Here is a 25,752-nt window from a genome sequence, read left to right as displayed (position 1 = left end):
TAATGAAATTCATATAACTAAGTGACACTATGGTTTTATAGTGAGTTTAACATTAATATGTATATACATTCCCAAAAAACTCCCAGAACAAAAAATATTCATAAAAATTTAAGTATGACTAGCTTGTGGCCAAATATGCATAAAAGACCAACCGTGCTAATAAAAATTCAACTAAAAAAAGGCTTTAAGTATTAAATAATTTCAGGCCTCCTCAAGTTCTATTATAATTTCCCTTAAGTTCTTAAATCGGCCTGAAGCATTTATTGAAAATACTGAAATCTTTAATCCAGTTCTAGAGAAGATAAAGACCAACCTTTTAACCCAAAATATCTGCAAGAACTCACATATTTTGAAATAGGTCAGCCCTATCTAAGCTGCCCAGCTGCATCACTCCACAAAGAGCGCTGTCCCCAGAAGAGCGGGCCAGGCTAAGTGGTGAGGACACAGTAACAAGGCAAGCTTAAAAGTTTCCCATTTCCAACCTCTCTGAAGCCCAATCGACTTCTGACTGTCACCGTGTATGAGGCACACCCATTCTCGAGTTTGAAAATTCCGTGATCAGGTAACTTATCCACATTGTGATTTAACCTACCCAGAAGCCTGCTTCCAAATACTGTAATCCCCTTTGCTTAAATGACCTGACCAGGAGCCCTGCTTATTACGTATACCCAAAGCAGCAAACAAGGAACCTTAAAAAAAAAGAGAAAAAGTTACTTTTCTATTCCTATGGAAGCTATTAAGCAGAGCTATGCCTTTTCTGAGCACTCGTTCACTACCTCTCATCTCACAAAGCAGAACTATCCTTTCCCAATAAAGCAGGACAACACAAACACACCCCTCCAAAAAAACCGCACACTGTGGCTTCATTACTTAGCTGTGAAGAGAAAAGCTCATTATGTTGAACCGCACACCTTCCACCAACCCCCAGATCAAACCGAAGTATCAACCTGCCCGTATCAAAACCTAAGGCGTCCATGCGTGTCTCTGTACTTGTCTGCTCCGCTGACCTGTCCGGCGTCACGCGAACGCCACGCTCTCACAGTGACACCATCACAATTGTGTTTTATAATCTGGGTACGCATGAGCCTCACTCAGGTTTTTCCTTTTCAAAAACCTGATTATTCCAAACATCAATTATTCTACCCTGATAAGCCTAAATTTACCATCTGCTTGCCCTTTCCCATCTGAAACTCAGTGGGATTTGAGTAAGGCTGGACCCTTAGAAATACACCTGGGGGAACTTCCCATCTTTATGCTGTGAGCCTCTGACCCAGTAACAACGTCTGCTCCCGTGTCTGGGCTTTCACACTCTTCCGCAGCTTTACAGGCTTCTTCACAGAGGCCTTGCACACTGCTTGTCGATTTTTCTCTTCCTAGACACGTTGGTCCCACTGCCTTAACAGGTGGTTCTCACTCCGTCCTGATTCCGATAGGCTGAGGACAGTGCATTCGATGTGCCCGAAGCTTATGTCACCACTCTGCCAAACTCGGATACTTGTTTTCCAACTGAGTCTACTGAGACGGTCTCGTCATTTGAAACCATGACAATTCTGCCGTGACAACTTACAGCCCCCGCTCTTCCGTGAGGGCTCTGCTGCACAGCTCAGCGGGGCCCCCAGTGCATACTAAAGAATGGAGGTAACCAGAAGCGCCCGTGCCCGCTTCTGACAGGCTCTTCAGCTTCCACCTTTCTCAGTTTCCAAACGTGTTTTTCGACCATTACCTCACCAAATATTTTTTTTATGAAAAACGGGTGCTGAATTGAGATGATCGTATCATTCTTCTCTTAGCCAGTGGTCGTGGTCTTCCTGAGATAAACCCTTAAATCATAATGAGTCCATATATTCTACTACCCCGAGAATGGAGTTCTCAGAATTTCATTTGGTATTTCTGCAGCTGTATTCCCAACTGACAGCACGTGTGTGAGTGTGTGCGTGTGTGTGACTCTTAGCTGGTTCTGGTACAGGCCTATTTGAGTCTAAGACAATGACATGGAAAGAAGTCTATATTTTTCTAAGTTCTCAGACACAAAGAAGACATTAGTTTTACTCACTGAAGCCTTTATAGAACTCACTTGCAAGTCATTTGGATCTTGTATGGTATTAGATCTTTAACTAATTTTTTAAATTATTTTTGCATTATTTTCCTGTTCAGGTTTCCAACAACCATCCCAAGTCAATCTGAGCATGCTTCCCTTGAAAATGGTTCATTTCACAAACAAGATTCAATCGGAATATAAATGTGTGAATTTGGAAATTCTCTCATTGTGGCTTTTTTGTAGCTTTCCCAGCCGTGAGGGCGCTGTGTTTCTGTTCCTTCCTTTCTTGATCAGACCTGCCGACAAACTGTCGGTTTCAACAGCCCTACGAGGTTCCAGCTGTTTGCTCTAATGGGCCCAAATCAACAACTTCTCCTTCTTTCCATTTTCCTCATTTCTGTTGCATTTTCCAACTTTCCTGTCATTCTTGCTTTCTAAAACAATCACGTAAGATCACTCAGTCCAGTGAATACCACACTGACAATATCTCAGAGACTTTAATACTGCCCTACAGTTGTTTCAGTTTTTATGTTCTCTGCTACCCAAAAGGAGTTGCTTTATGTTAACGCATGCTCACTTATCAGACAGACATGGAAAGTTGTGGGGTTCTGGGGGGATCGGGGGGAGGGAGAGATTTTTATTAATATCTTATTAAATTTCAGTATCATAATAGTATCTCATATTAGGATGGAGTTTCTGCTGTCTAGCAAACAGATTTCATATATGTCTGAAAGGATTTTAAAGAATCCTAGGTTTGTGGTTTAAGAGTTAGATGTAAATCATCAATCCTGAAATTACAAATCCAATTCCACCCATTCTGTCTGCTTTTACAGACGACAGCATCTGAGAAACACACTAAAGGCTCTCACGGAAACAGGCGACTACTCCCTCTAGCATTTCCAGGCATTTACCACAGAGTCTCACATTCCTAGTCTATGACAGCACCATCTCCTTGGTGAACTGCACCTAACCTGGATATTTCCTTTCAATCCGTATAAACTCATTTGTAGGCTTGAATTACTTTTTGCCTGGTTACTACTATCAAGTCAGCATTGGCTCCAAATTTCGCTATCCATCTCCCTACATTCGATCTTTCCACTTCAGTTGATTTTAAAAATACTTCCTACTAACATGCCAGAAATAAAGACCATACACAAAAGTCATGCTCAACACCTGACAGGCCTTTCTAGCAGAAATATTGCATGTGTGTCCTGCTCTGAGATGTGTCCTCCAATCACTTCTTGCTGACCTCTTCCGCAGGGCTCTGGCCTCCCCTTGGACAGGTCCTGATAGGTGACCAGTGCAACGTGTATGATCCTGTTTTCCCACTGGCTCAATTTCACTGCAGCAAGAGATTCTCTAAGGGCTCTAACTCTGTTTTTAATATTTTCTTCCCTCCCGTCGTGATTTAATACCATCTCCTCAGGGTTTTTTCCTTGGTACCTTTCTTCCCCATGACTGCTGCTTCTAGATGAAAGCTGAGGCCGGCCATCTCTGAGAGCCAGCGTGCACTTCTTCAGCCTACAGTCCTCTGGCAATACATGAAGGTGCTCACTTCATGGACCTATGGGGCCCTGCCTTCGGGGGGAAGGGATGCAGAGTGAAGCAGTTACGAGGATTTATACGGAGAACCTAAGTATCTCATCTTCTGCGAACAGGAGTGGCTATCCTTCAAAGCTGGTGTAATTTCCCAATTTTCTGATTTTCTTATATCCACACCCACTCCGAGTGCCTCCTATGTCGCAAATGACACTTCACAGAACTAAACTTCAGGCCACAACGTGTGGATAAATGCCAGCAACTGTTTCTGAAACCAGAAGGCTATACATGTATTTTTCAACCTGAATCCATTACGTGACAAACCACTAATGTCCTGCTCCATCTCCCACGCCCTGCACCTCTGATCTTAAGAAATGCAGGGCTTCTACAATCAAATTTGTTTTTTGAAGCCTGCTATTTTTGCTGTAATTTTGGGTTTCATCACCAACTGATACCATCTGCTCTATATTTTCCTCCACTGGTAGTAAACTTTTTAACTTTAAACAAGAGTTTTTTGTTGTTGTTGTTTTTTGGTTTTTTTTTTTTTTTTTGGATTGTTTATTTTCTGACATCTCTGATGGACTGAGAAAGAAGGATAGGCAAATGCGGCATTCAGGCGGCCTTTCCAAAAGTGAAGTCGACCCAATACACTTGCTTACTTGTGAATCTCTTTCAAAAGTACAGATGAGCCTTGAACATGGAGGTCAGAGGTGCTGACCCCTGCAGAACTGAAAATCCATCTGTAACTCTGACTCCCCTAAAACCTAACTACTAATAGCTCAGTGTGAACCAGAACCTTTCCTGATAACACAAAATGCAATATGTATTTTATATACCATGTGCATCATATACTATATTTTTACAGTGAATAAGCTAGAAGAAAGAAACCTGTTAAAAAACCGTAAGAGAGAGAAAATACATTCACATGAGAAAATACATGCAGTGTATTTATAGGAGAATACCCGCACAGAAGTGGATACGCATGCGGTTCAACTCAGCGCTGGTGAAGGGTCAACTACATGGGAGAAAAGTATTAAAAATATACTTAGTAATTAGGAATTAAATCTCCCAATGTCCACAGGTAAATAATTAACAGATTTCTAAAGCCTTCGTGTATTTACCTGGAAGAAGTAAAATGTACAGCAGACAACACTCCCCCTCTGGTGAGGGCAGAGAACACAGAACGCGGGGACAGAGAGCAACTCTGAGGACACAGTGCGAGGGTCCGGTTTTAAATAGCAAGGATTGAGAACAGTCAAATCCTAAAACAAACCCGTCAGCCCAAAAGAGAAGATGACAAAAGCAGCTGACCACTGGCTGGGACAACCGAGCCCCGCGAGCCCTGCGCTTCCCTGGGCAGCACTTAGAACTCAGAGACTAGCCTTCCACAGGGAGTGCGAGGGAAAGAGGGTTGAAGCGCGTCCCAGGAAGCAGCGACTGTGGCAAACAGCAAACAGTGCCCAGGCAACGGAAGGTGTTAACTACTAAAGCCTTTAGTCCAAGAAAAGGTGATCTTGTGTTCTGAATTAAAAACAAAAGGGCAGGATGAAAAGAGGTAGAGGAGGCATGTAGAGAGACGCGGTACCCTTGTAGGAACAAGGGAAGTGGTTTCAGTCATCTCCACTTAGAGGAAAAATAACACACTGGTGACATAAAAATACCATTATTTCCTTATTTATCATTTGAATTTTATCTCTACCAAGAAAGTAAGACAGGTAGAGCAGAGACCCATATCTCCTTTTTAAAAATGGAGAATGAAATGCAGAGAAGTAAATGGCCAAGGATCACACAACTAATAAAGAGAAATATTAGAGCAAACGCTTCAACTTCTCAGCACCCAGTGCTGTATCTTCTCGCCTGCAAGAAAACACACCGCATGACAAAACAAAGACCGAAGCGTCTGTGACTCCCCGTTCCACAACTACTGTCTTACGTCCCCAGAACACTTGGCCTTCCCTCCAAAAATACACTGGAGGGCTTTGATTCCAGTTTTCCTGCTTGACTTTAACAATTTTTATATACTTGGCACCCACAAAATTTTATAAATTAAACTGGCAAACTGTAACCTAATAAAAAAACTATACTTACTTATTGAAAAGTATGGAGATTATAGCACAGACTGGTTTCCCTTTCCCAAGCAATATTGCTTGTTGACTCTCATTCATCTGATTATTTGACCAGAAAACACGGTGATATCATACATACAACAGATCACACAAAGATGCAAAATGGGTTATGACTTCTCTAACACAAACATCTGCTAAACCCTAGAAGTTCTGCAATCACAGGTAAGAGCAACAAGCAACCTCCCAGCGCACAAGTAAGGCACAGAAATTCGTAAGAAATCTGTAATATACTCACTTTTATCTATGCTTCCGTAAGAATCACTTGAAATTTGTGTTCCAATATGCCTCAACTCTAAAATCATGGGAAGAAATACAGTTAATAAAGAATATTGCATATCAAAACAGAATTTTCAAGCAGTATGTGAACACTCACCCTTTTCATTTTTCTGTTTAGAAAATTCATCGAGCTGTTCCTGTGGAAACAAAGCGCTGAGAGGATTTGAAAGGGGCAGGGAGTGCAGGCATCACATACCCGATGTAATGGGGGGGGGGGTCGCTTCCACCAGGCGGCCCAGTTCCTGACTCCCGCATGACAAGGGACGCTCTGGAGCCCTGAGGCCACAAGCGTCACTTGGGTGCACACTATTATCTATTACCTGTGTCTTCTTAAATTCCTTTTCGAGTATTTTCTTCTCGTTCCTCAGTTGCTTGAAGTCCTGTGTTTGCTTGACAGCAGCCTCTTTAAAGACACAGTGAACAAGACACAGCAATAATTTACCGACTTCACAGCTACCACTAAGAAAATACTCAAAGTATCATCTACTGAGAGCTTTTCTCTTTTCATAAAACTTTGAAACAAATTTTGTAAAAAGTTACTGTCCCTTTAGCACTTCCTCAGTCAGGGATAAATGAAGGAACACAGTTTGTTTAAATTATTAACCATAAAACCACTGACTTGGCAGAGGCCCCAAGACGCCTTTGCAATCCCAGCACAAGCCAGCCCAAGCCTTCTGGTCAAACAAGAACCCAACACACATGACCTCTCTAGGAGGGCACTGTTCCCTCCTGCTCTTCAGCAATAAGCAACATTCATGTTTCAAAGATTTTATTTTTTTTTATTTTTTTTATTTTTTTAAAGATTTTATTTATTTGACAGACAGAGATCACAAGTAGGCAGAGAGGCAGGCAGAGGCAGAGAGAGAGAGAGAGGGAAGCAGGCTTCCTGCAGAGCAGAGAGCCCGATGCGGGGCTCGATCCCAGGATCCTGAGATCATGACCCGAGCCGAAGGCAGCAGCCCAAACCACTGAGCCACCCAGGCGCCCCACATGTTTCAAAGATTTTAGAGCTGTGGTTTCATCTCAGAATACAGTCAATACTTCCCTCTGTACTGGGGAAGTGGACAATCTTCTCCATGCTTCTTATATTGGAATTCCCATCAACAAGCTGATAGTTCCAGCTGCTAATACCTTTGCTCTAGATCTACTTTTAAGGTATTGTTTTAGTTCTTCTCTGGATCTTCAGCAAATTCTTCAGTCTGGTTTTTGACTCTGAAGCTCATGGTCCAAATACATTAGTAAGAATCTAACCAGTATTAACTTTGCCCAGTACATTCAGACACAAGTGCCATGAAAACTAAAATCCCATAAAATGCCACAGTACCAGTTCTTGCCTGACTCCTCTACTGAGCTGGACTGTTTCTTTACCTGATTATTACGCCACATCACTCGCTAGGGAGAAATATTTTTGTCACATGAGAAGTAAAGGCTGTACTTCCCTTCAAAGGAAATCTGTCCTGAAAGTCGCAGAGTCTGAAACACACAGGCACCTCAGATCTCTTTTAAAACACTTCCTCAGACACTTATCTCCACACACCAGCAAGAGAAAGCCATATTCAAAAAGAACACAGTGATGCCACATTTACTGCCGTATTGTGCTTGTGCGAACACCAAATCAGAGGAAAAATTGTTAACAAAGTATCTGTACAGTTTAAATCTAAAAACCTGGGCTCAATCTCGGTAAATTCAAGCCCGGAAACATTTTCAGCAAGTTCTTGCCTATATGCCCCACCTAGCTAAATTTAAACTTGCACCAATGATCTGTGCAAAGACCATAGCTAGATAACAACAGTGCCAGTTACCTTCCAGCTTCTTCACCTTGGCTTCTAGTTTCTTCTTCCTGAGAAAACAATTTTATAAATAGTAAAAACACATATATGTTATATATATACACACATACATTAACATATATATGTGGGTGTATATACAGTATATACACACAATTTGTGGTACATTTTTTAAAATTAAATTTTTTTTAATTAGTAAAATTGATATAACAACGAAATGTTGGTCATGGTGGGCACGGTGCGCATCAACCACTGAAATCGTCAGCAGCTGTTCTGAGGTAGAGTCAACTAAGAGAGAACAGTACACCATTTAGTTTATAACATCTCTAGAAAGAAATCTGTATCTTTCTGTCATGCCACATCTGGGAGTCTCCCTGAGCCACAATGGCCTCATGTCCAGGCTAAGCTGATGCCCCCCCACTGGCCTACAACCAGTCCAGCATGGCCACTGTCACTCTTGGGGAGCATGCGTGGTGGCAGAGATCACAATTCCATCTTATGGGAAGAAGAGGCTGGAGAGCTGCACCAGTTTTCGGACAGAGTTTTGGGTCAAAGAAGGCAGGTAACTCTGAGAAACTCTCTGAGGTACCATGACATCACGTCTACATCAGACTACTATGTGTGTAGCTCACAAGCTCTGTGAATTATGTGACTATCATCACTTGGATGCTTGCAAACAGCTTTTTATTAATGGTAACAAAGACACCCATTCCACAGCACACCTGTTGAAGTCCCGGTACAGAGGACGGAAAACACACAGACATGTACACATGCGTGCATACGTACAGACATAAAACACTTCCTATGGAGTTCTTCCTTTGTGCAGCTTTTTAACTTATCAAGACTTATCGATCCTCCTTGTAATCCTCCAGGGGAGGTCTAATTTCCACTTGACAGACCTCTAGACTAATGCTGCGTGCCTAACTAGTTTAAGCTCCCAGTTACAGCCCATAACCCAAAGACAGAGAGGAGAGAGCACTGATCTAAGAACTAGCCATTTTCAGACATGAAAACCTAATGTCGACAGGCATTTTAGAACTTACTGAGCATCAGTTTTCAAGCATTCTTCTTTTACACGTGCATATTCCTGGTGAGTATCTTGGTACAACTTGAGAGAGCTCTAAGAAAAAGATAGCTGTTGTCAATTTGAAAGTCAATGACCATCGGTGAGAATCTACTTGGAACTCTGACCTTGATAAGTGAAATTATTACCATTTTTACCAGTAAGAAAATCAACCAAATGAGTACATTATTATTAGACAGGAAACCAAAGCATATTCTTTGAACATTTTAATAGAGATAATCAGATGCTTAACAGATGTAATATGATTAACAGTCTCATCAAACAAAGCTACGCCAGTTAAAATGTACTAATTTTAGGGCAACTCCAAATCTTCCTAAGACTGAATAGCCAATATTTTCCTTAACCAGTTAAAATTCAACAAAATCTAAAGAAATTCTAGAGCTCAACAAATAATAAGCTATCATTACTTGTACACAAAAATATAAAACAAATCATTATATTTAACGATCACTAAGGAAAATGTGCTACCGTCACTCAGCAGGTACCTCCTGATAGCCACCACGGGACAGGAAAGAGTCCGTTGCCAAGCACTGTATCCTACTACAATGTGCATATGATAGGTCTTTAACGGCCACCGACCAGATGGACTTTATGATCCCCTTTTATAGATGAGATATCTGAGGATCCAGAAGCTGACTTATTTTTCCAAAGTCACAGAGAACGAGTGACTAATCAGCATTTCACATTGAGTCTGACTCCAGTGTTCATGCTTCCTCTCAGACAGAGCTGACAATACTGGTATATATTGGAAGCAGACAAAATTCAATGTTGTGGTTGTTTCTGTTTAATCTTCTTCAAGTAGTTACATATACAATGAAGACTTTCTACAGAAGGAGGAAAGCCAATCGCTGCTCAGGTACTCCGTAAGACCTCAGCCTGGTGCATAGCATTACACAAACAGCACCTGTCGATGACTGAGAGCCAGACTCCACCATGAAAAGCGCTCACTGAACAGGCTGAGAGGCAGGCATCATTCCAGCTTGGATAGGATATGTCTCACGACCAACTAACTTCATTGGCCTTTGAATTATGTTATCTATAAAAGCTATGAATTCTCTCCTAAGACTCCTGAAAAGAGTAAACCAAAACTTATAACAAGCAAGTTTATAGCATTTTTTTTGTACTGCCCCAAGCATAGCATTTTAAATAACTGTGTTACTGCAACTTGCTTTTGAAACAGAGAACACGATCTCTCCACCTTTAAGTTTAAATTTTTGCAGATTCTTTCACACTTACAGCAAAACCAATGTGAAAAGGCAACCAACACAGGACACACAGAGCCCTAAAAATTCCCAGCCAGAAGGTTCCTCTGCAGAATCTCAAAGACCACATAAGCAACTAACACAGCATCAGAGAGCTAGTAATTACTGTGAGGACCAAGCCATTAATTAACAAGTTCGATGTTCTCTAAATAGAGGCATACACTTAGTGATTCTTGAGTACCCCTTGTTTCTTCTGTTAAGACATAAAATACCCCCTCATACCAATGACAGTGAATAAACAGATGTTAATTTATGGAAGATAAACTTTTGTAGGAAAATTTCTCTCAGTACCTTCTTCTCTTCCAGCTCTGCTTTTAAAGACCCCAATTCTTCCTGACATTTCTGCAGAGGAGAAATTTTTTGAAGCATCTGTTCCACTTGGTGATGCAGGGTACTATTCTCTCTAAAAATGGACAAGATATTAGCATTATTATACAGAAGCACCTACAACAATTTATTAAATATGTCGACTGCTGCTATTCTATTTTTTCTAACTTGGAAGAAAAAAGGAATAAAAGAATCTCTCTTTTTAATGCCTTCCTTTTATACCAACATGATTTTCACACTGCTCTTTATTCTTTGACATTATAATCTGCTTCTAATAAAAGTACATGAAAATCTCCTTGAGAAGCAGATTCTCAGTCTGATAGACAATATATGAAAGGACAATAAGCCAAAAAGTAGTATTAATAATAATTATGTTTTTCCAACCTTAAACTCAATCCCCATTTATCCAAATTAAATGACAGGCAATTTGTGATCTGGTTTATAACAATGTTTTGCTTTTTTCTAGGAGATGAATGTATTCAGAATATGAAACACCACTAAATTTTCATTCCATTTTAAATTGTTTAAAATACACATGATAACCACCTTACTAATCCAATTCACGCAGACAACAATAAGCTACATTTCAATGGCCACGCCATCAGTAAAACTAACAACTTAAATACCAGGCTGTAATTTAAGACCTTGGTAAGAAATTCATTTGGGTAATTTAATAGTAAGGAAAATATAAATCTTTTATGATGACCATCTAAGCAACATTCTATATGATGGGTCAATCCTATGCAGCGCTTTGACTATTTATAAATCTAGTCTGATCAGGGTCCACCCCCCAACCCACCATGCAGACATGTACTTACCTTCTTGCAAACTGCAGCTGTAAAACTTGTTAAAGAAAACTCTCAGTTTTATCTGATACTTGTCAGAAGATTAAACTCACTTAAAAACACCTGTAAAAATCTCTGTTCAATGTGTAAACCAGGCAAGTTCACAATTCCTAAAAAACAATTTTCCAAGGTCCATTTATAAAACAGTGTTAAAAAATTTTTACTAAGTTACTCTATTTACCATAATATATACCTAAAGTTAAAATATCTACTTCTCTAAATTAAAAGGCATTCAATTACATCAATGATTAACACTGAGTTCGGAGAATAAATACAAAGCAACATTCAACTAATGGAACACTACTTTGGATCCTATAAATAACAAAATCCCCAAAAACCCTAACCTGAATTTCTCAAATAGCCCAGAGCATAATTCCAACAAACAAGAGTCAGATACTCAAGGAGAACCATATATCACTATACTCAATGAGTAAAGAAAAAAGAAACAGGGGCGCCTGGGTGGCTCAGGGGGTTAAAGCCTCTGCCTGCGGCTCAGGTCGTGATCTCAGGGTCCTGGGATCGAGCCCCACATCGGGCTCTCTGCTCGGCGGGGAGCCTGCTTCCTCCTCTCTCTCTGCCTGCCTCTCTGCCTACTTGTGATCTCTGTCAAATAAATAAATAAAATCTTAAAAAAAAAAAAAAGAAAGAAAAAAGAGACACATAAAACCTAGATAACCTCTCACTTTCACGATTTACACAATATGGTAACTCCATTTCCTATCTCATGCTGCCGGTGAAAACAATTATCCTTTTAAATTTCACCTCCTCCAAGTTTCTATGCATACACCATGAGGTGGCAAATGTCTGTAACAACATGTCTCTGTAACAACACGCCTCAGAATACAAATACAGACTTCTCCAGATTAGGGATTATACTCACCCTGAATTACCAGTCCTTGCAAAAAAGAGAAGTTCAAAAATACCTGATGAAATAAAATGTATCCTCTCCTTCCGAAAAAGGAAATAATAAACTTAACAGAACAGTCAGAATTACACAAAAAGGTAAGAAATCAAGGGGTGCCTGGGTTGCTTCGTCACTTAAGCATCTATCTGACTCCTGATTTTGGCTCAGGCTATGATCTCAGGATCATGAGATGGAGCCCCTCGTGGGGCTCACTGCTCAGCGGGGTGTCTGCTGGAGAGTCTCCCTCTCCCTCTGCTCCTCCCTCTGCTCGCTCTCTCTCTCTCTCTCTCCAATAAAATCTCTAAAAAAAAAAATGGGTAAAAAATCAAGTTACATAACAAACCCATTTAAACCGGCACCTTTAGCACCTTCGGTTGGAAGAGCAAACTACTACACACCTAAGGTACAAAAAATACATATTTGGGGTAAACACCAAATGTGTTAAAAAAAAAAAAGAATCAATATTTACTTGTACCCAAACCTGAAGATTACCATATCACCGAATGGGTATCCCACCATAATTCCAAGGTTTATCAATTTTTAATAAACTATTTTAATGGTTTGGATTTAAAAATTTTATAAATTTTTAAAAGTAAACCAATTTCCCTGCTAGATTACATGTGTAATTACCTCATAAAGTTTATGCTAAAAAGGATATAATGAAAGTACGCTGTCCTGATACTGGAATTAATTGGCTACCTATCTCCTATTTAGCTAATTAAAATACTTATAATAACTGTTTCTGTACGGGTTTCATAATCAGAGATATTATCCTTGTGATAATATACGTTTATAGTTTAACAGACTGAGAATGTAAACAAATGAAATACAAATATTCACTGACCTAAATTTTTTAATGTAAAAATTCAGTACTAAAAATAAATCTAAGTCTTAGGCCTTGATTTTATTACTGTAATCAGACAAGTCAGAGATGACGGCACCAACACAAACAAGTAATCAGTGACCACGCGTAAGTTCTAGGAGGCCAGAACTCCTATCACAGCAGGCCTGGGGTTCCTGCCGAAGTGGAAGAGCAGCATCTGTCCCAAGACCTAGGCTGAAGCGGCACTTCAGTGGATGCCTGAAAATGGATCCATGCTCATTTTCATGGGAGATTTCATTCACAGTGTTTTCACCAAGAAATGCAGAAAAGTCAGTTACACACACACTGTTTTCAACCTATCAATAACATATCTCCCAGAGGCCAACTACACTACAGGTGCACTGAATGGTTACTGAACAAATGCTCACCAGACTTGTCTTGTAAATACAAAATCACACTGTGATTATGGAGATCAATCTATCCATCCATCCATCTACTACCCACACTCATTCTCTACAAACCACAAAGCGAATTAACGGAAGCCCTTTTGCCACTACTCCGAATATTCCTACACTGCAGGCTCTACAAAAATCCTGAGAAATTCTCACCATACACGATTCAGCTTCACTTATTCCTGAGCCTGAAGAAGCTGTCATGTCTTGAGTACAAATGAAAAAGACCTACCCACTAAAAAGTTAGAAGACCTGAAGAAAATGAAAATCGGTGACAAAAACAGAATATTCTAAAACAGAGACCATCACGAATCATGTGCTCACAGGAAAAAACTCCTGTTCACTGCGCTGCTCAGAAGCTCCTGAGCTGTAAACACTACCTTCAACTGACAATTCCCATGGTTCTTCTAAGAAACTACAAATAAGTAAATTTAAAAACTCAAAGGAAAAAGCTAATAAAAGGATATCATCACATTTCTTCTGATATTCTGTTAATAAATTACTGCAACAAAGAAAAGAATTATGTTACTTTTTTGATCTAGAAAATACTGTTGACATCACTTTCAAAATATGCCAGGCCCCTTTCTTCCCAGGCCTCCTGCAACAAAACATGTTTAATTAATTAAATATGTATACACACACACACATATACCACCTTCAATCCTTTTAAAGCATTGCAATGATATATGAACTTTAAAAAAATAATAAATCTCCTACCATGGCTATGAAATACTGTGAGGAAATCTGAGCTCCAGTCCTAAAGCTAAGGAGGCTTTAAAGATAGAAAACAGCTTTAAAATAATTGCCACCTTAGGAAAAATCACTTCCTGACCCGCAGGCCTGCTGCAAAGGGCTTTGGACCAACAACACAGGCTTCAGCCTGCGGACAAAGCCCACCAGGGTTCCACCATGACCCACAGCCCAGTGGCCCAGGTGAGAGACTGAAGGCCTAATACACCACCCGCTCTGGCTTATCTGTCAGGTTCACAAAGTTCAACAAAGCACAGGAAAACATACTCACTCTGTATTAATAATTTTCTGCTTCAAGGTAATTAATGCTTCAACATACTCATTTAAATTCTGAAAGAAAAAAAAAAAGCCACAGTCAGCTACTTATTTCTGTAATATGAATGATTATAAGTATACTTTCCATACCATGTGACTTACTGTAAAACATGAACATACTTACTCTTACATAAACATACAAATACATACAGGTATTATTTACGTTGCAGAAGAACACAGACCAACTGTTTGATCTTGAACCCATGCTGTACCTCTCTGAATCTTGCTTTAGGTGAACGGCGCGCTCTCTGACAGTAAGGGGGTGTGCAGACTCTCTCTCTGACTGTGTGCTCTTAGTGGGAATCTGGTATGTATTTACTATTTTTAGTTCACCAATTACCAGTAATCATCAGTCTACAACTCACTCTGCACTGTCTCTGAAAGGATTTAAGACACCAAAAAGTCACATAAATCATTAAAAAAAAATAACATGGGAAGAACAAATAAAAAACTTAAAATAGGGAGGAAATTCAATGAAAAATTCATTTTAAAAGGATCTATATATATTTTAGAGACCAACCACAAATCTGGCTCTAAGTTACTATCAATTCAACAGGGAAAAGATCATTAGTAACACCCCTTAAAATGTTACTAAGATTTAAAAACCTATTTTTTTTCTTTCAAGGCACTATGAAGAAATATCTTCATATTTCTTTAGTAAATACTTCAGAAGAACTTATTTTTCACTGATTATCCTAAAGCATCTTTTTCTATATAATCCAAATGATTTTGAGAATTACAGAAATATTTCCCTTTATAGTAGTCTGGGCCTATCCTTTGCAGTCAGACATGTAACGTAGCAGTTAAAAGTAAAAAAGGTCCACACAGAAATACGTAAATGAGAAGTCTTAGTTTGGGGTGCATACGTGGCTCAGTCAATTGGGCAACTCAGGTTTCAAAAAACTCCTGGTTTCAGCTCGGGTCCTGATCAGGGCCTGGATGCCCACTGATGCTCAGCTCGAGTCTCTGGGTCCCTTTCTTTTTTCTCCATTCCCTGCCCCCTGCCCCAGGGCAAGCATGCACGCTCGCACGCGCACACACACACACACACAGGCTCTCTTATAGACAAATAAAATCTAAAAACAAACAAATAAACAAACACTTTGTCTTCTTTTACTGCCACCAGCAATGAAAAATCTCTATTCCTCCTCGCGGCTCTCCTCTCAGAAGTGTTCCTGCACACGTAAAGGGCAGCTGCGTGTGCTCAGTCGGCCACTCACCACTGAGGGCCACTCGGGTTCTTCTGTCCCCACCAACCGCATACCACCATCAATGTCCCTGCCCGTTCCTGTGAGACACTTACTTCCCTAGGATCAAGTCCAAATAGGCTTCCTGAGTAGTCATGAGCTTTGAAAATCTTAGAGCCATATTTTGCCACTTATATTTCTGTAGGAGTGTGACTGAGAAATCTCTTGCCGTTCAGTTTCTCTCTACTAATAGTTCCTTAACTCTGCTCGCTGGTATGGCTGCACTTTCCTAGAGCTGCGATATTTGAATAGCAACATTTCATTAAATGTTACAAATATACACATAATATCTGTTACTTGCTCACTAAAATACAACCACATAGGTAGGCATGAAGAAATTCTAAATATTCAGAGCTGAGGGACGCCTGGTGGGCCGAGTCCCTTAAGCGTCTGCCTTCAGCTCAGGTCATGATTCCGGAGCCCTGGGGTGGAGTCCCACATCAGGCTTCCTGCTCCGTGGGGAGCCTGCTTCTCCCTCTCCCTCTGCCCCTCCTCCTGCTCGTGTTCTCTCCCGCACCCTCGCTCTCTCAAATAAGTAAATAACATTTTAAAAAATATATGTATTCAGGGTCACCTGGGTGGATCAGTGGGTTAAAGCCTCTGCCTTTGGCTCAGGTCCTGATCCCAGGATCCTGGGATCAAGCCCTCCATCGGGCTCTCTGGTCAGCGGGGAGCCTGATTCCCTCTCTCTCTGCCTGCCTCTCTGCCTAATTATGTTCTGCCTGTCAAATAAATAAATAAAATCTTAAAATATATATATATATATATATATATATACACATATATATAAACACACACACATATTTCAGAGCCAAATCTTTCACTTTTTAAATATTTTGGTTTCCTGATATATTTAGAAAATTCTATTGCACCCAAGATGCTAAGGTAAAAGGATTCTTCTCTATGTTATTCTACTACTTCTGTGCTTTTGTTTTGTGTTTTCGTATCTTTAACCATCCTAATATTCGATACAGTAAACTCTAAACATAGTAAGTCAAAAAGACAATTAGTGGACCATACCATATTTGTATTTAATGTATATTTTGCTTTCCACATTCAAAAACAATCTTTCATTATATACAAAATAAATTTCACGTAACAACAGATTTCTGGGCCCTTTGACTCCCTCCCTAAAAGGCAGCTAAAACTGAAGCCAGGAAACTTTTTCCCCAAAGGCAAAACCCACAAAGATGAAAGCCGACTAAAACACAAATGGAAACTGGAAAGCAGATTCAAGATACTGACTTAACAGGCTACAGAAAGTGGGAGAGGTGGGAAGAGGGGAGAGTCTGTGACCCTGGGCTGCTCTGAGACAGGAGGCAGGGGCAGCACTAACAGGACTGGTGGCAAGCTCCCTTAGAGGAGTTAAATCCTCAAACTCCCACTTCTCTGCCACCCCACCATCCAGCAAAAGGTCTGCTGTTTAAAGAATTCTCTGACTGGGATACTGTGACCACTGTGCCAAAATCAAAGGGACGAGGCAACCCTGTGCACGCTAACCTGACCCTGACCACCTGCTTGTCCCCATTTCGCTCCCAGACAGGGGCAGTGGCAGCCAATCCTTTGCCCTCTAGGCACGAGACAGAAAGTGCTTTCTCTGAGGACATCTAACCAACACTGCCGGGATATCCTTCCAATAAACGGCCCACCAGACCTTCTGCAACGAAGCTCAGACTTCAGAAGCCCCACACACTCAGCATTTCCAGTCAACATATTAGCCAACAGTTTTAATAGGAACAATCATGGACTTCCACGTATCAGAGAAAAACCTGTAACACCAAAGTGAGACCAGAACAAGAGAAAGCAACTTGGAGTAAACAAAAACCGAGAAGAAAACTTCAAAAAGTAATATGGTTAGAGATAAATGTTATATTCACAAAGCAACAATATTTCTGAAAGGGATATACAGAGTTCCTAGAAATTTTTTTTAAAAGCTCTTAAAAATTAAAAATATCCACACCCCGAGGATGGCTGAAACCAAAATGGCAGATGACAAGCATCCATGAAGACGTGGAGAAGTGGGCCTTGGATTCTGTGCCCGACCGAGGCTGGCGTGGACTGGCCGCAGCGCACAGCAGTCTGGTAACTTCTTCGAATGTCCGACACAGTTCACCACGTCATCCAGCAATTCCACTCCAAGGACCCTGCCCAGGAGAACCGAAAACACACATCCATGCCGAACTTGAACTCTGTGACTCAGAGCATTAGCCACACTGGCCAAAAAGCAGAAATACGCTAAAGGTGCACCAAATGATGAAGGAGTAAATGAGAGATCACACAGCCATACCACGTGATTACTTGGCAATGGAAACTAACGAATGACCCCTGCATCGACAGGGACGAACCTGGACAGCGCCGCGCTACATGCAAGGGGCCGGTCACAAGAGGCTCCATGCCACACGAGTCCATTCATAAGAACTGTCCGCACCAGGCAAATCCAAAGACAGAAGTAGACTAGTGGCTGCCAGAGACTGGGAGTGAGGGAGACAGGGAACGACTCCTACTGCCTCAGAGGGCTCCTGGCAGGGGCACCGTGAGGGCGATGTAGAGGAACGTGTCTGACAATTACAAAATGGGGACAGAGTTGCATAACTGTGACTGCACTAAAACCCACGGAATTGTACACATGAAAAGGATGAATTTTATGTGAATTATATCTAAAACTGCAGACCTAAATTAAAGACAAGGAAGAAAAATAAAAGCCTCAAAAGATTTGATGATTAAAAAAAACAAAGTTCCTCCAAATAACGCAAAACACAGACATGAGAAAGAACAAGGACAAATAAAAACAGGTGTACTGGTGTGAGATCCTCACATGCCCAACAATATGAGTTCCAAAAAGAAAGTAAGAGAAAAGACAGTCAAAGAAACTGTGATATTCTTCAAATCTCAGAACTGAAGCCAGAAGTTTCCAAACCGAAAGGTCCCAGCACATAAACAGAAATAGCATCCAAACCATAGAACATCAGCACCAAATTTCAGAGCATCAGAGACAAGCAAAGACCCTACAGAAATCCCAAGAGAAAAATAAAACCAAAACATCCTATACAAAGAATCTGGGAATCAGAGGGGTTCAGGCCTTCAGCAACCATCTAGGACCTAGAAAACGAGTCTTTACGATTTGAAGGAAAGTGAATTCCAGGATAAAATCCGTACAAGCTACAATCGATTGCGAGAGTAAAACGGACATTTTTAAATCTGCAGAATTCCTACAAATTGACTTCCCAGACATCCTTACTTAGGGAGGTACTAAAGGATGCAAACACGACCCACCAAAAGCATGGAAGTCAACCCAGAGAAGATGACGCAGCATCCAAAAGAGAGGTAAGGGGAATCCAGGAAGGGAGCTGCGCCCCAGAATTCAGCAGATACAAAGGCTCAGGAGGGAATTTTTTTCCCTTAAGAAAGCGCTAGAATACCTGGTGGCATGAAAGCAGTAAGAGGACATTTCTACCTAACTGGCAGAGAATTCCAAGTAAAACTGACCATGCACTTACATCATGATTGTGTAAGTACCAGTGATCCCTCCCCCCATCCTTCTTCCAGTGGCTAGTGGGCCTCCTTTTCTCCACCGTGCCTCCAGATGCCGTCCGCACCGATAAGTGCTATGCAAGAAACATTCCAGAAACCGGACTCCAGAGTCCCACACAGCGGGATGCAAATTCCTGTCCCACCTCTTTCTGGCTGAGGGAACCTTGGGCAAATTTGTTTAGCCTCCCCCTGCCTCAGGACCCTTTCCAAGTCTAGAGATAAGTGGACTGACACGCTGGGAGGGGCCGAGTGGGCCAGCTCTAGGGAGTACACAGGATAAGCCCCAGAAAGGGTTTAACCCAGTTCGTAGCATATGGTAAATAGTCCTTAACATTATGGAGATAAGCAATTGAATCAAGGATATCATCATCCATCAGGGGAAACCAGAAAACACACGGGAAAGGAAAAACAATCACAATTTACTCCAGAGTATAGCTCTGAATAACACACAGTGATAACATCCACTCTGAGTAATAGCTTAAGCAGAACCCTATGCAGGCTAAGAAGACGGGGGTGGAGGTAACAGCAGGGATGCTCAGGTGGTGGGGTACAGAGTGGAAGGGGAGTTCAGTCTGCACCTTCCAAAGGCAGAAATCGAATATGCCCTACACTAAAAAACAAGAAGTAGCAATACAAGGCTATTATTTCACGATACTAGAGCTCATCACAGAACACACAGTGCAGGTCAAAGCGGAAGGGGAGAGGTGCAGCAGGGAACTGCCGGCTGGCTTCACACGTCTTGCACATCTAGCTACCTCTCTGAACTGTGTTCACGTATATTCGATAAAGAGAGGAATTTAAGACCACAAAGCATGACACAGGAAAAACCGGAGACAGAGGACAGACGGAGTCTCAGCTTCCTACAGAATTCCAGGTCCTGACTTTTTCCTCAGAGCTCAAATTCGGGCAGATACCACAGCACCCTAACAACACAGTCTCTTGTTCTTCTCCATTCTGGTCCAAATGCTATTTACCAGGGCTGCAACCATTTCTAAAGTATCTCGGAAGCGTCAGAGTGCAGCAGGCTGGGTCTCAGCAGCCTGTGTCCGTTTATGGGGATACCCTGCACCCCACTGCCGTCCAGCCTCTGGGAGGAAGCAAGGTGCAGGGTGCACCCCCCCGGGAGAGCTCAAAGCGATGTGCTTCCCCTGACTGCTGTTTCTCCCCCGGTGGTCTTGCTCTTCTGGAACGCCTCCTCCAATGCTCAGGCTTCCTCCCAGTCGTCTCCCCTAACCACCATCTATCTTTCTTCTTTCTCTGGCTTCTGGCTTGGTCCCTCAAGCTGCACTTTATGCAGCTAATACAATTCCCAGAGCAGCACGTTCTATGACTTCCCATTCCCCATTTGCTCCTTTTCTAAAGCATACTCTTTTAATTTTATCCACACAATATCCTCCAGAATGTCGCTGTGAACATTTTAGCACTTGGGGAAAAGAAATCCAGGCTATGTTTCTGTTCCCTCCCTTCTCAGAGAAGTGGAATCCACACAGTGGCTGAGCACACAGGGCGAGGAGGGGGCAGCAGGATAACCTTGGCCAAGGGGCAAGCCAGGTTTCATGGGGCAGAGGTGGGGAGAGGGGATGCCAGCACGCTTGGGAAAATGGCAATACTAAAGGAGTCAGCACAGTGTGCAGATACGCAGCTGATAAATACAGGTGGTAACAGGACAAGCACACTGCCAAAGTCAACCTCAACACTAACATCATAGGCCGGAGGATTCTTATTTGTGATGGCTCTCCTGTGCCCCGTGTAAACGTTCGGCTGCATCTCTGGCCTCTACTAACCAGGTGGCCAGAGCACTCCCTCAACCACTAAGGTGTACATGCAGAGTTAACACAGCAGGTCTGAGATACTGTCCCTGGAAAGGCCTGCTAGGAAGGTGGGCCCTTGGTGGTGTCTGGGAACTTGGATTTCTAGAGGTTTCCCACCATTCTTCCAATGCTAAGAGAGGTTCCCTGTGCTTAACTACATGATGTGCTTTATGCTGAAACTTGCTTTCCTTCTGGGAGCCTGGAATTTGGGTAAGTTCTAGGTAGGCATATGGGACCAGTGCCCAAGAGACACTGCGCCATGTCACAGCGCACTACTGGAGAACTTCAGTGAGTCCACTCACCCTCACTGGGCTTCCTCAGGGTCCCAGCCCATGGCCTTTTCTCCTGGCGGATGTAGCTTTGTACGCTCTCACTATAATCAGCCATTTGGAGAGCAGGACGACACTGAAACTGGGAGTGGGTCTGGGAACACCTGATACAGCGTGACCTCCCAGTGTCTCCACACCTCCCCAAGGAGAATACAAGAATGTGCTCTTCAAGCTTTCAGGTACGTGAAAGGCAGAGAAAGTCTGTTGGAGGCGGCTGAACAGACGCGACCGTGCTCTACGACACACATGCCCAACCAGACCTGGAACCAGCAAGGCAGGCGGGATTCCTGGGCCCACAAGCAATGCCCGCAGGGCCGGGGGGAGGGCACGGAGCGGCACCGACGTTCATGTCCGGACTGAAGGACTGAAGGCTCATCCCGTTGGAAGGTGTTCAGATTGCGGGAAACACACCCTGCGGCGTGTGGGGCAAAGCAAGCATGTGTGTGCCTATCAATGACACCGCCAAGGAGGAGACATCTGAACACCTGGTGAATGGGGTGAAGAGAATACCAGAGTGTTTGGTACTATTCTGTGATTTCCTTGTAAGTTCTTAGTTATTTCAAAAGAAATTATTTTTAAAAATCACACCAATGCCATTAATTGCTCTGCTGGGGGCGATCCGGCTCCCTGTTCAGCTTGAATCCTCTCTGATACCGACATTTCCTCCTCCTACTTGTTAACTTGTTATTCACTGCTCTTAGGTAAAGCCTACACCGATCTGCATCAGAGCTGAGTGTATCTCTGTATCTCCCGAGCTGTGCTCAAGGACCCTCATGGGGCATCCTCTGCAGAGTGGACTGGAACAAGGCAGGAGGTTGCGAACCCCTCCTCCCCCACCACCAACTCCATTCTGGGAACTTTTCCACCAAACCAGGTGAGAGGCTCCGCCTCCTGGGAAGGCAGGCCCCAGGCTCACATGCATGGTCTTCAGCTGCCCTGACCGCATACATCATGCCTCCTCCAGCACAAACTACCTTCTCCCACCCCGGTCTCTGCACGTGGCGCCCCTCTGTCCACAACACGTTTCTTCCATCTCTTCCTCTTATTCAACTAAGGACCATCCTTCAGACAGACCTCAATTCAGATTCACCTCCTCCAGAGCCTTCCTCTGTCCCTGCTAGGTGCTCGCAGGCTCCCTTGGGTGTCCCCCAGCATGGTACTTATTTCATATACTCCTTCTGGGGTAGTTTTCTCACCATCTGTCACCCTGACTAGATCTCGAGCCCCAAGCCTCTAGTTCATGACCGTATTCCAAAACAAGGCATGGCATCCTAGACCCAGAGATGCCCAAGAAATGTTTACTCACTGAATGAATTACAATTCTGTGAGCCTTCTTTGTCATATAATCATTTACAAATCAGTGCATCTAAGAGAAATCATGATTTAGGTTCCAGATGATCAAGTTCAAACCACTGGCAATATCACTGGGAGTCCAACACAAGTTCAAATAAGTAACAGGCTCAAATCTGCACCGAGGGCAGCCGAACACCACCTATTCTGAATCTACTGCAATGGTATGAGCTCCGCAGTAGAACCGCGCGCTCTCTCACCAGGGTTCCCAAGCGCTAAACTGTTTATCTCTGCAGTGGAGGATGCTCCTGAAGAGGGGGCTCTCCTCCACCAGAACAGCCTGTGCCGCTGGACTGAAAGCAACTCAGCTTCAGAAGTGTGGAAGTGCACACGGCCCCTGCAGGAAGGACCCGCGCTGCTCCGACGGGACTGCTCAAGTCCAGCAACACGTAGGGACCTTGGACTGGAGCTCAGGGACCCACCATCCCCATCACTCAGCGGCCACAGACAGGAGGTGAACTGAGGGGCTACAGAGCAAAGGCTACCAGACAGGTGCTAACCCACAAGCCTTCGAACGGAGCCACCCATCGCAGACATGGCGCCCATTTGTCAACACGGATGCCCAGACCGCAGGGACAAAGTTCCAGCAAGAAGACAACACGGATGCACAGACGACAGGGAGAAAGTTCCAGCAAGAAGACGAGACGGCTCCACTCAAGAGACAGCTTCCTGCTGCGGTTCCGAACCAGCCCAGTGTGGCCGCGACCACCTCCAGCGGGGAGACACCCGCAGCCTGCCTGCCCATTTCCGGTAGGTGCGAAGTGCCCATGTGAAACCACCCAGCCGGCCACCTCCGTGCAGGGCGCCCGCCAGGCTCGCGGACACAAGTGTCTCTCAGGGAGGGAAGCCGGCAGCCTGTCCTAAGGTGATGTACCGTGCCGGACACCTGCTCCGCTCTCCATCTTCCCCACCCTCATTCCTGAGAGCGAGCTTCCCGATTTCCTTTTCTCACCACTCCTCGGCCACCTTCCGTCAGTAGCCAGCATTCCCCTCAATGACGCCTGAGGACGGCACCTCGTCTCATCATGTGCCACAAAGGCTCTCAGTCTCTCTAAAGGACCGAACGTGCTCACCCGTGCTCCTACCACACTCTCTCCCCCTAAAACTTCTCCCAAGGAACTCCGCGCCAACCCACCCAGGCCTCTGCTCCATCTCAGCGGGCCGTCAGACGCTCTGGGGGCCCAGGTCCCACCAACGGCAAATGTGAAAGCAGCGGAAAATGCCAACTCTGACCTCATTCCAGAACTTCAATCCCACGTTTCCAACACCTCTTGTCTTGGTTTCCACTTCTCTTCCCTCTAACAGCTCTCGGTCACTCTGGTTTTAATCTCTGGATCCTTTCGTCCCCAGATCTGAAATCCATCTCCCCTTGGTAGTTTCTCACACCGAAACCCTTTCGCTCTCTAGTCCCACTCGTGGGAAGCTTCCCACCCAGGCCACTGTCCCCAGCAGTGCGCACTCGGAAAATACCATTCCGAGCTAGCTGCACCTCCTCCGACCCAACCTGTATTCCACCACCTGCTATTTTTACCCAAAACACAGCTCTTATGTGCTAATGTGCAAAATCTGTCTCTACACCATAACCCTGGAAAAATAAGTATAAAACTTAAATGTGGTTAGCATTCAAGATCTTCGATGATCTGCCACGAACCTATTTTTTCAGCCTGCCTTTGCAAAATTTAAGATTCATTTGAGACTCTACATGTAACAAATCATCCTCTTCCCCTAAAAAGATGTTCAAGCAGAAACCCAAATGCAAGTATTCAAGAGATCTGAAAAAGGCAGGGTCTGCTTTTGTAAATCCAGTTCCCCTGGAGCCCAGCTAGGCCCACCGGTTTACTGCTGCCTGCTCTGCTTGTTCCCTGTCCAAGCAGGTAGATGACCTATGAACAATGGGCACACCACAAGCCCTACATCTTGAGGATCTTGCCCCTCGCAGAACAAGTCTGCAGACCCTGGACTGCAGGATTTAACGGGATTCCTCCCACTGCTGCTCTGAGAACAGGAGGAATGCGGCAAGGGTGGAAGAGGAGGCGTCCTCAGGAGACTGGAGCCAGAACCTCCAGGCCAGAGAGCACACTGGTTCCAGGACTGGAACGGGCAGCAACCAGTGAGGAGGGAGTGAGTCATGGAGGTGGTCAGGATGTTAGAGAAAGACAGGAACCAAGGAAGACACCTATAGTTTCCCGCCAGGTGCCACCTTTAGCGAAGATGAGGACTGCCATGGGCAGATCAGGCTTTTGGAGAAAGACCAGATCCACAACTGAAAAGCATCACTGACGCCAGCTGTTCTCCTGCAGAGGCACCTCCAACAACTCACTAGCCTTTCGGAGTAAAAGCCCAAATCCCTGCAATGGTGTCTGAGGGCCCACACAATCCCACCCTTCTTTTACTGATGTCATCGGACTTCCTGACTGCTATACCTGTTTTTCTGCCTCCCCCCCCCCCCCCCAAATTCGTATGCTAGGACACCTTTGGGAAGTGATCAGGTCATAAGAGCAGAGGCCCCATGAATGGAATTAGTGACCTTTAAAAAAGACCTCACAAAGCTTGGCTTTCCCATGAGATGATCCACCAGATGACAGGGCAAGTAAACAGCGGAATCAGGCCCTCTCAGACACCAAATCTGCCCAGGCCTCATTGATCTAGGACTTGCCGGTGAACAGAACTCTAAGGAATAAAGTCCTATTGCCCAGAAGCCACCAGTCTATGCCCTTTTGTTAGAGCAGCCCAGAATAGAGCCAGAGCTCTACATTCACTCCGCCCCAGCTACAGTGGCCGCCTCCTCTTCCCAAGCACATCTAGCACGCCCGCATCAGGCCTCCAGAGCTGACCTTCCCACTGTATGGGACGCTCTCCTCCTCAAGTATGTCCAGAGCTGCTTCTCTCTCCACCTTGGCTCAAATATAACCTTCTCAGAAAGGCTTTTCGAGGACTTCCCACATGAATCCCACCG

The 25,752-nt window shown here is 43.7% G+C and overlaps 1 protein-coding gene across 2 annotated transcripts in view; it reads right to left on the bottom strand.

Annotated features, from left to right (window-relative positions):
* ICE1 (interactor of little elongation complex ELL subunit 1) overlaps window positions 1-25,752 on the bottom strand; it is a 57,049-nt gene that overhangs the window by 29,470 nt on the left and 1,827 nt on the right. For both annotated transcript variants that reach the window (XM_059416850.1, XM_059416851.1), the window contains exons 2-10: window positions 14,485-14,543; window positions 13,931-13,965; window positions 11,258-11,276; window positions 10,404-10,515; window positions 8,810-8,886; window positions 7,782-7,819; window positions 6,300-6,382; window positions 6,077-6,116; window positions 5,939-5,995 (exon numbers count right to left, since the gene is read on the bottom strand). In XM_059416850.1, the coding sequence (XP_059272833.1) occupies window positions 5,939-5,995; window positions 6,077-6,116; window positions 6,300-6,382; window positions 7,782-7,819; window positions 8,810-8,886; window positions 10,404-10,515; window positions 11,258-11,276; window positions 13,931-13,965; window positions 14,485-14,543 (520 nt within the window). The remainder of the gene's footprint in view (window positions 1-5,938; window positions 5,996-6,076; window positions 6,117-6,299; window positions 6,383-7,781; window positions 7,820-8,809; window positions 8,887-10,403; window positions 10,516-11,257; window positions 11,277-13,930; window positions 13,966-14,484; window positions 14,544-25,752) is intronic.

Source organism: Mustela nigripes, chromosome 12, assembly GCF_022355385.1.
Source record: "Mustela nigripes isolate SB6536 chromosome 12, MUSNIG.SB6536, whole genome shotgun sequence".
Lineage (NCBI taxonomy): Eukaryota > Metazoa > Chordata > Mammalia > Carnivora > Mustelidae > Mustela > Mustela nigripes.
This window is presented reverse-complemented; position numbering and strand designations above follow the sequence as displayed.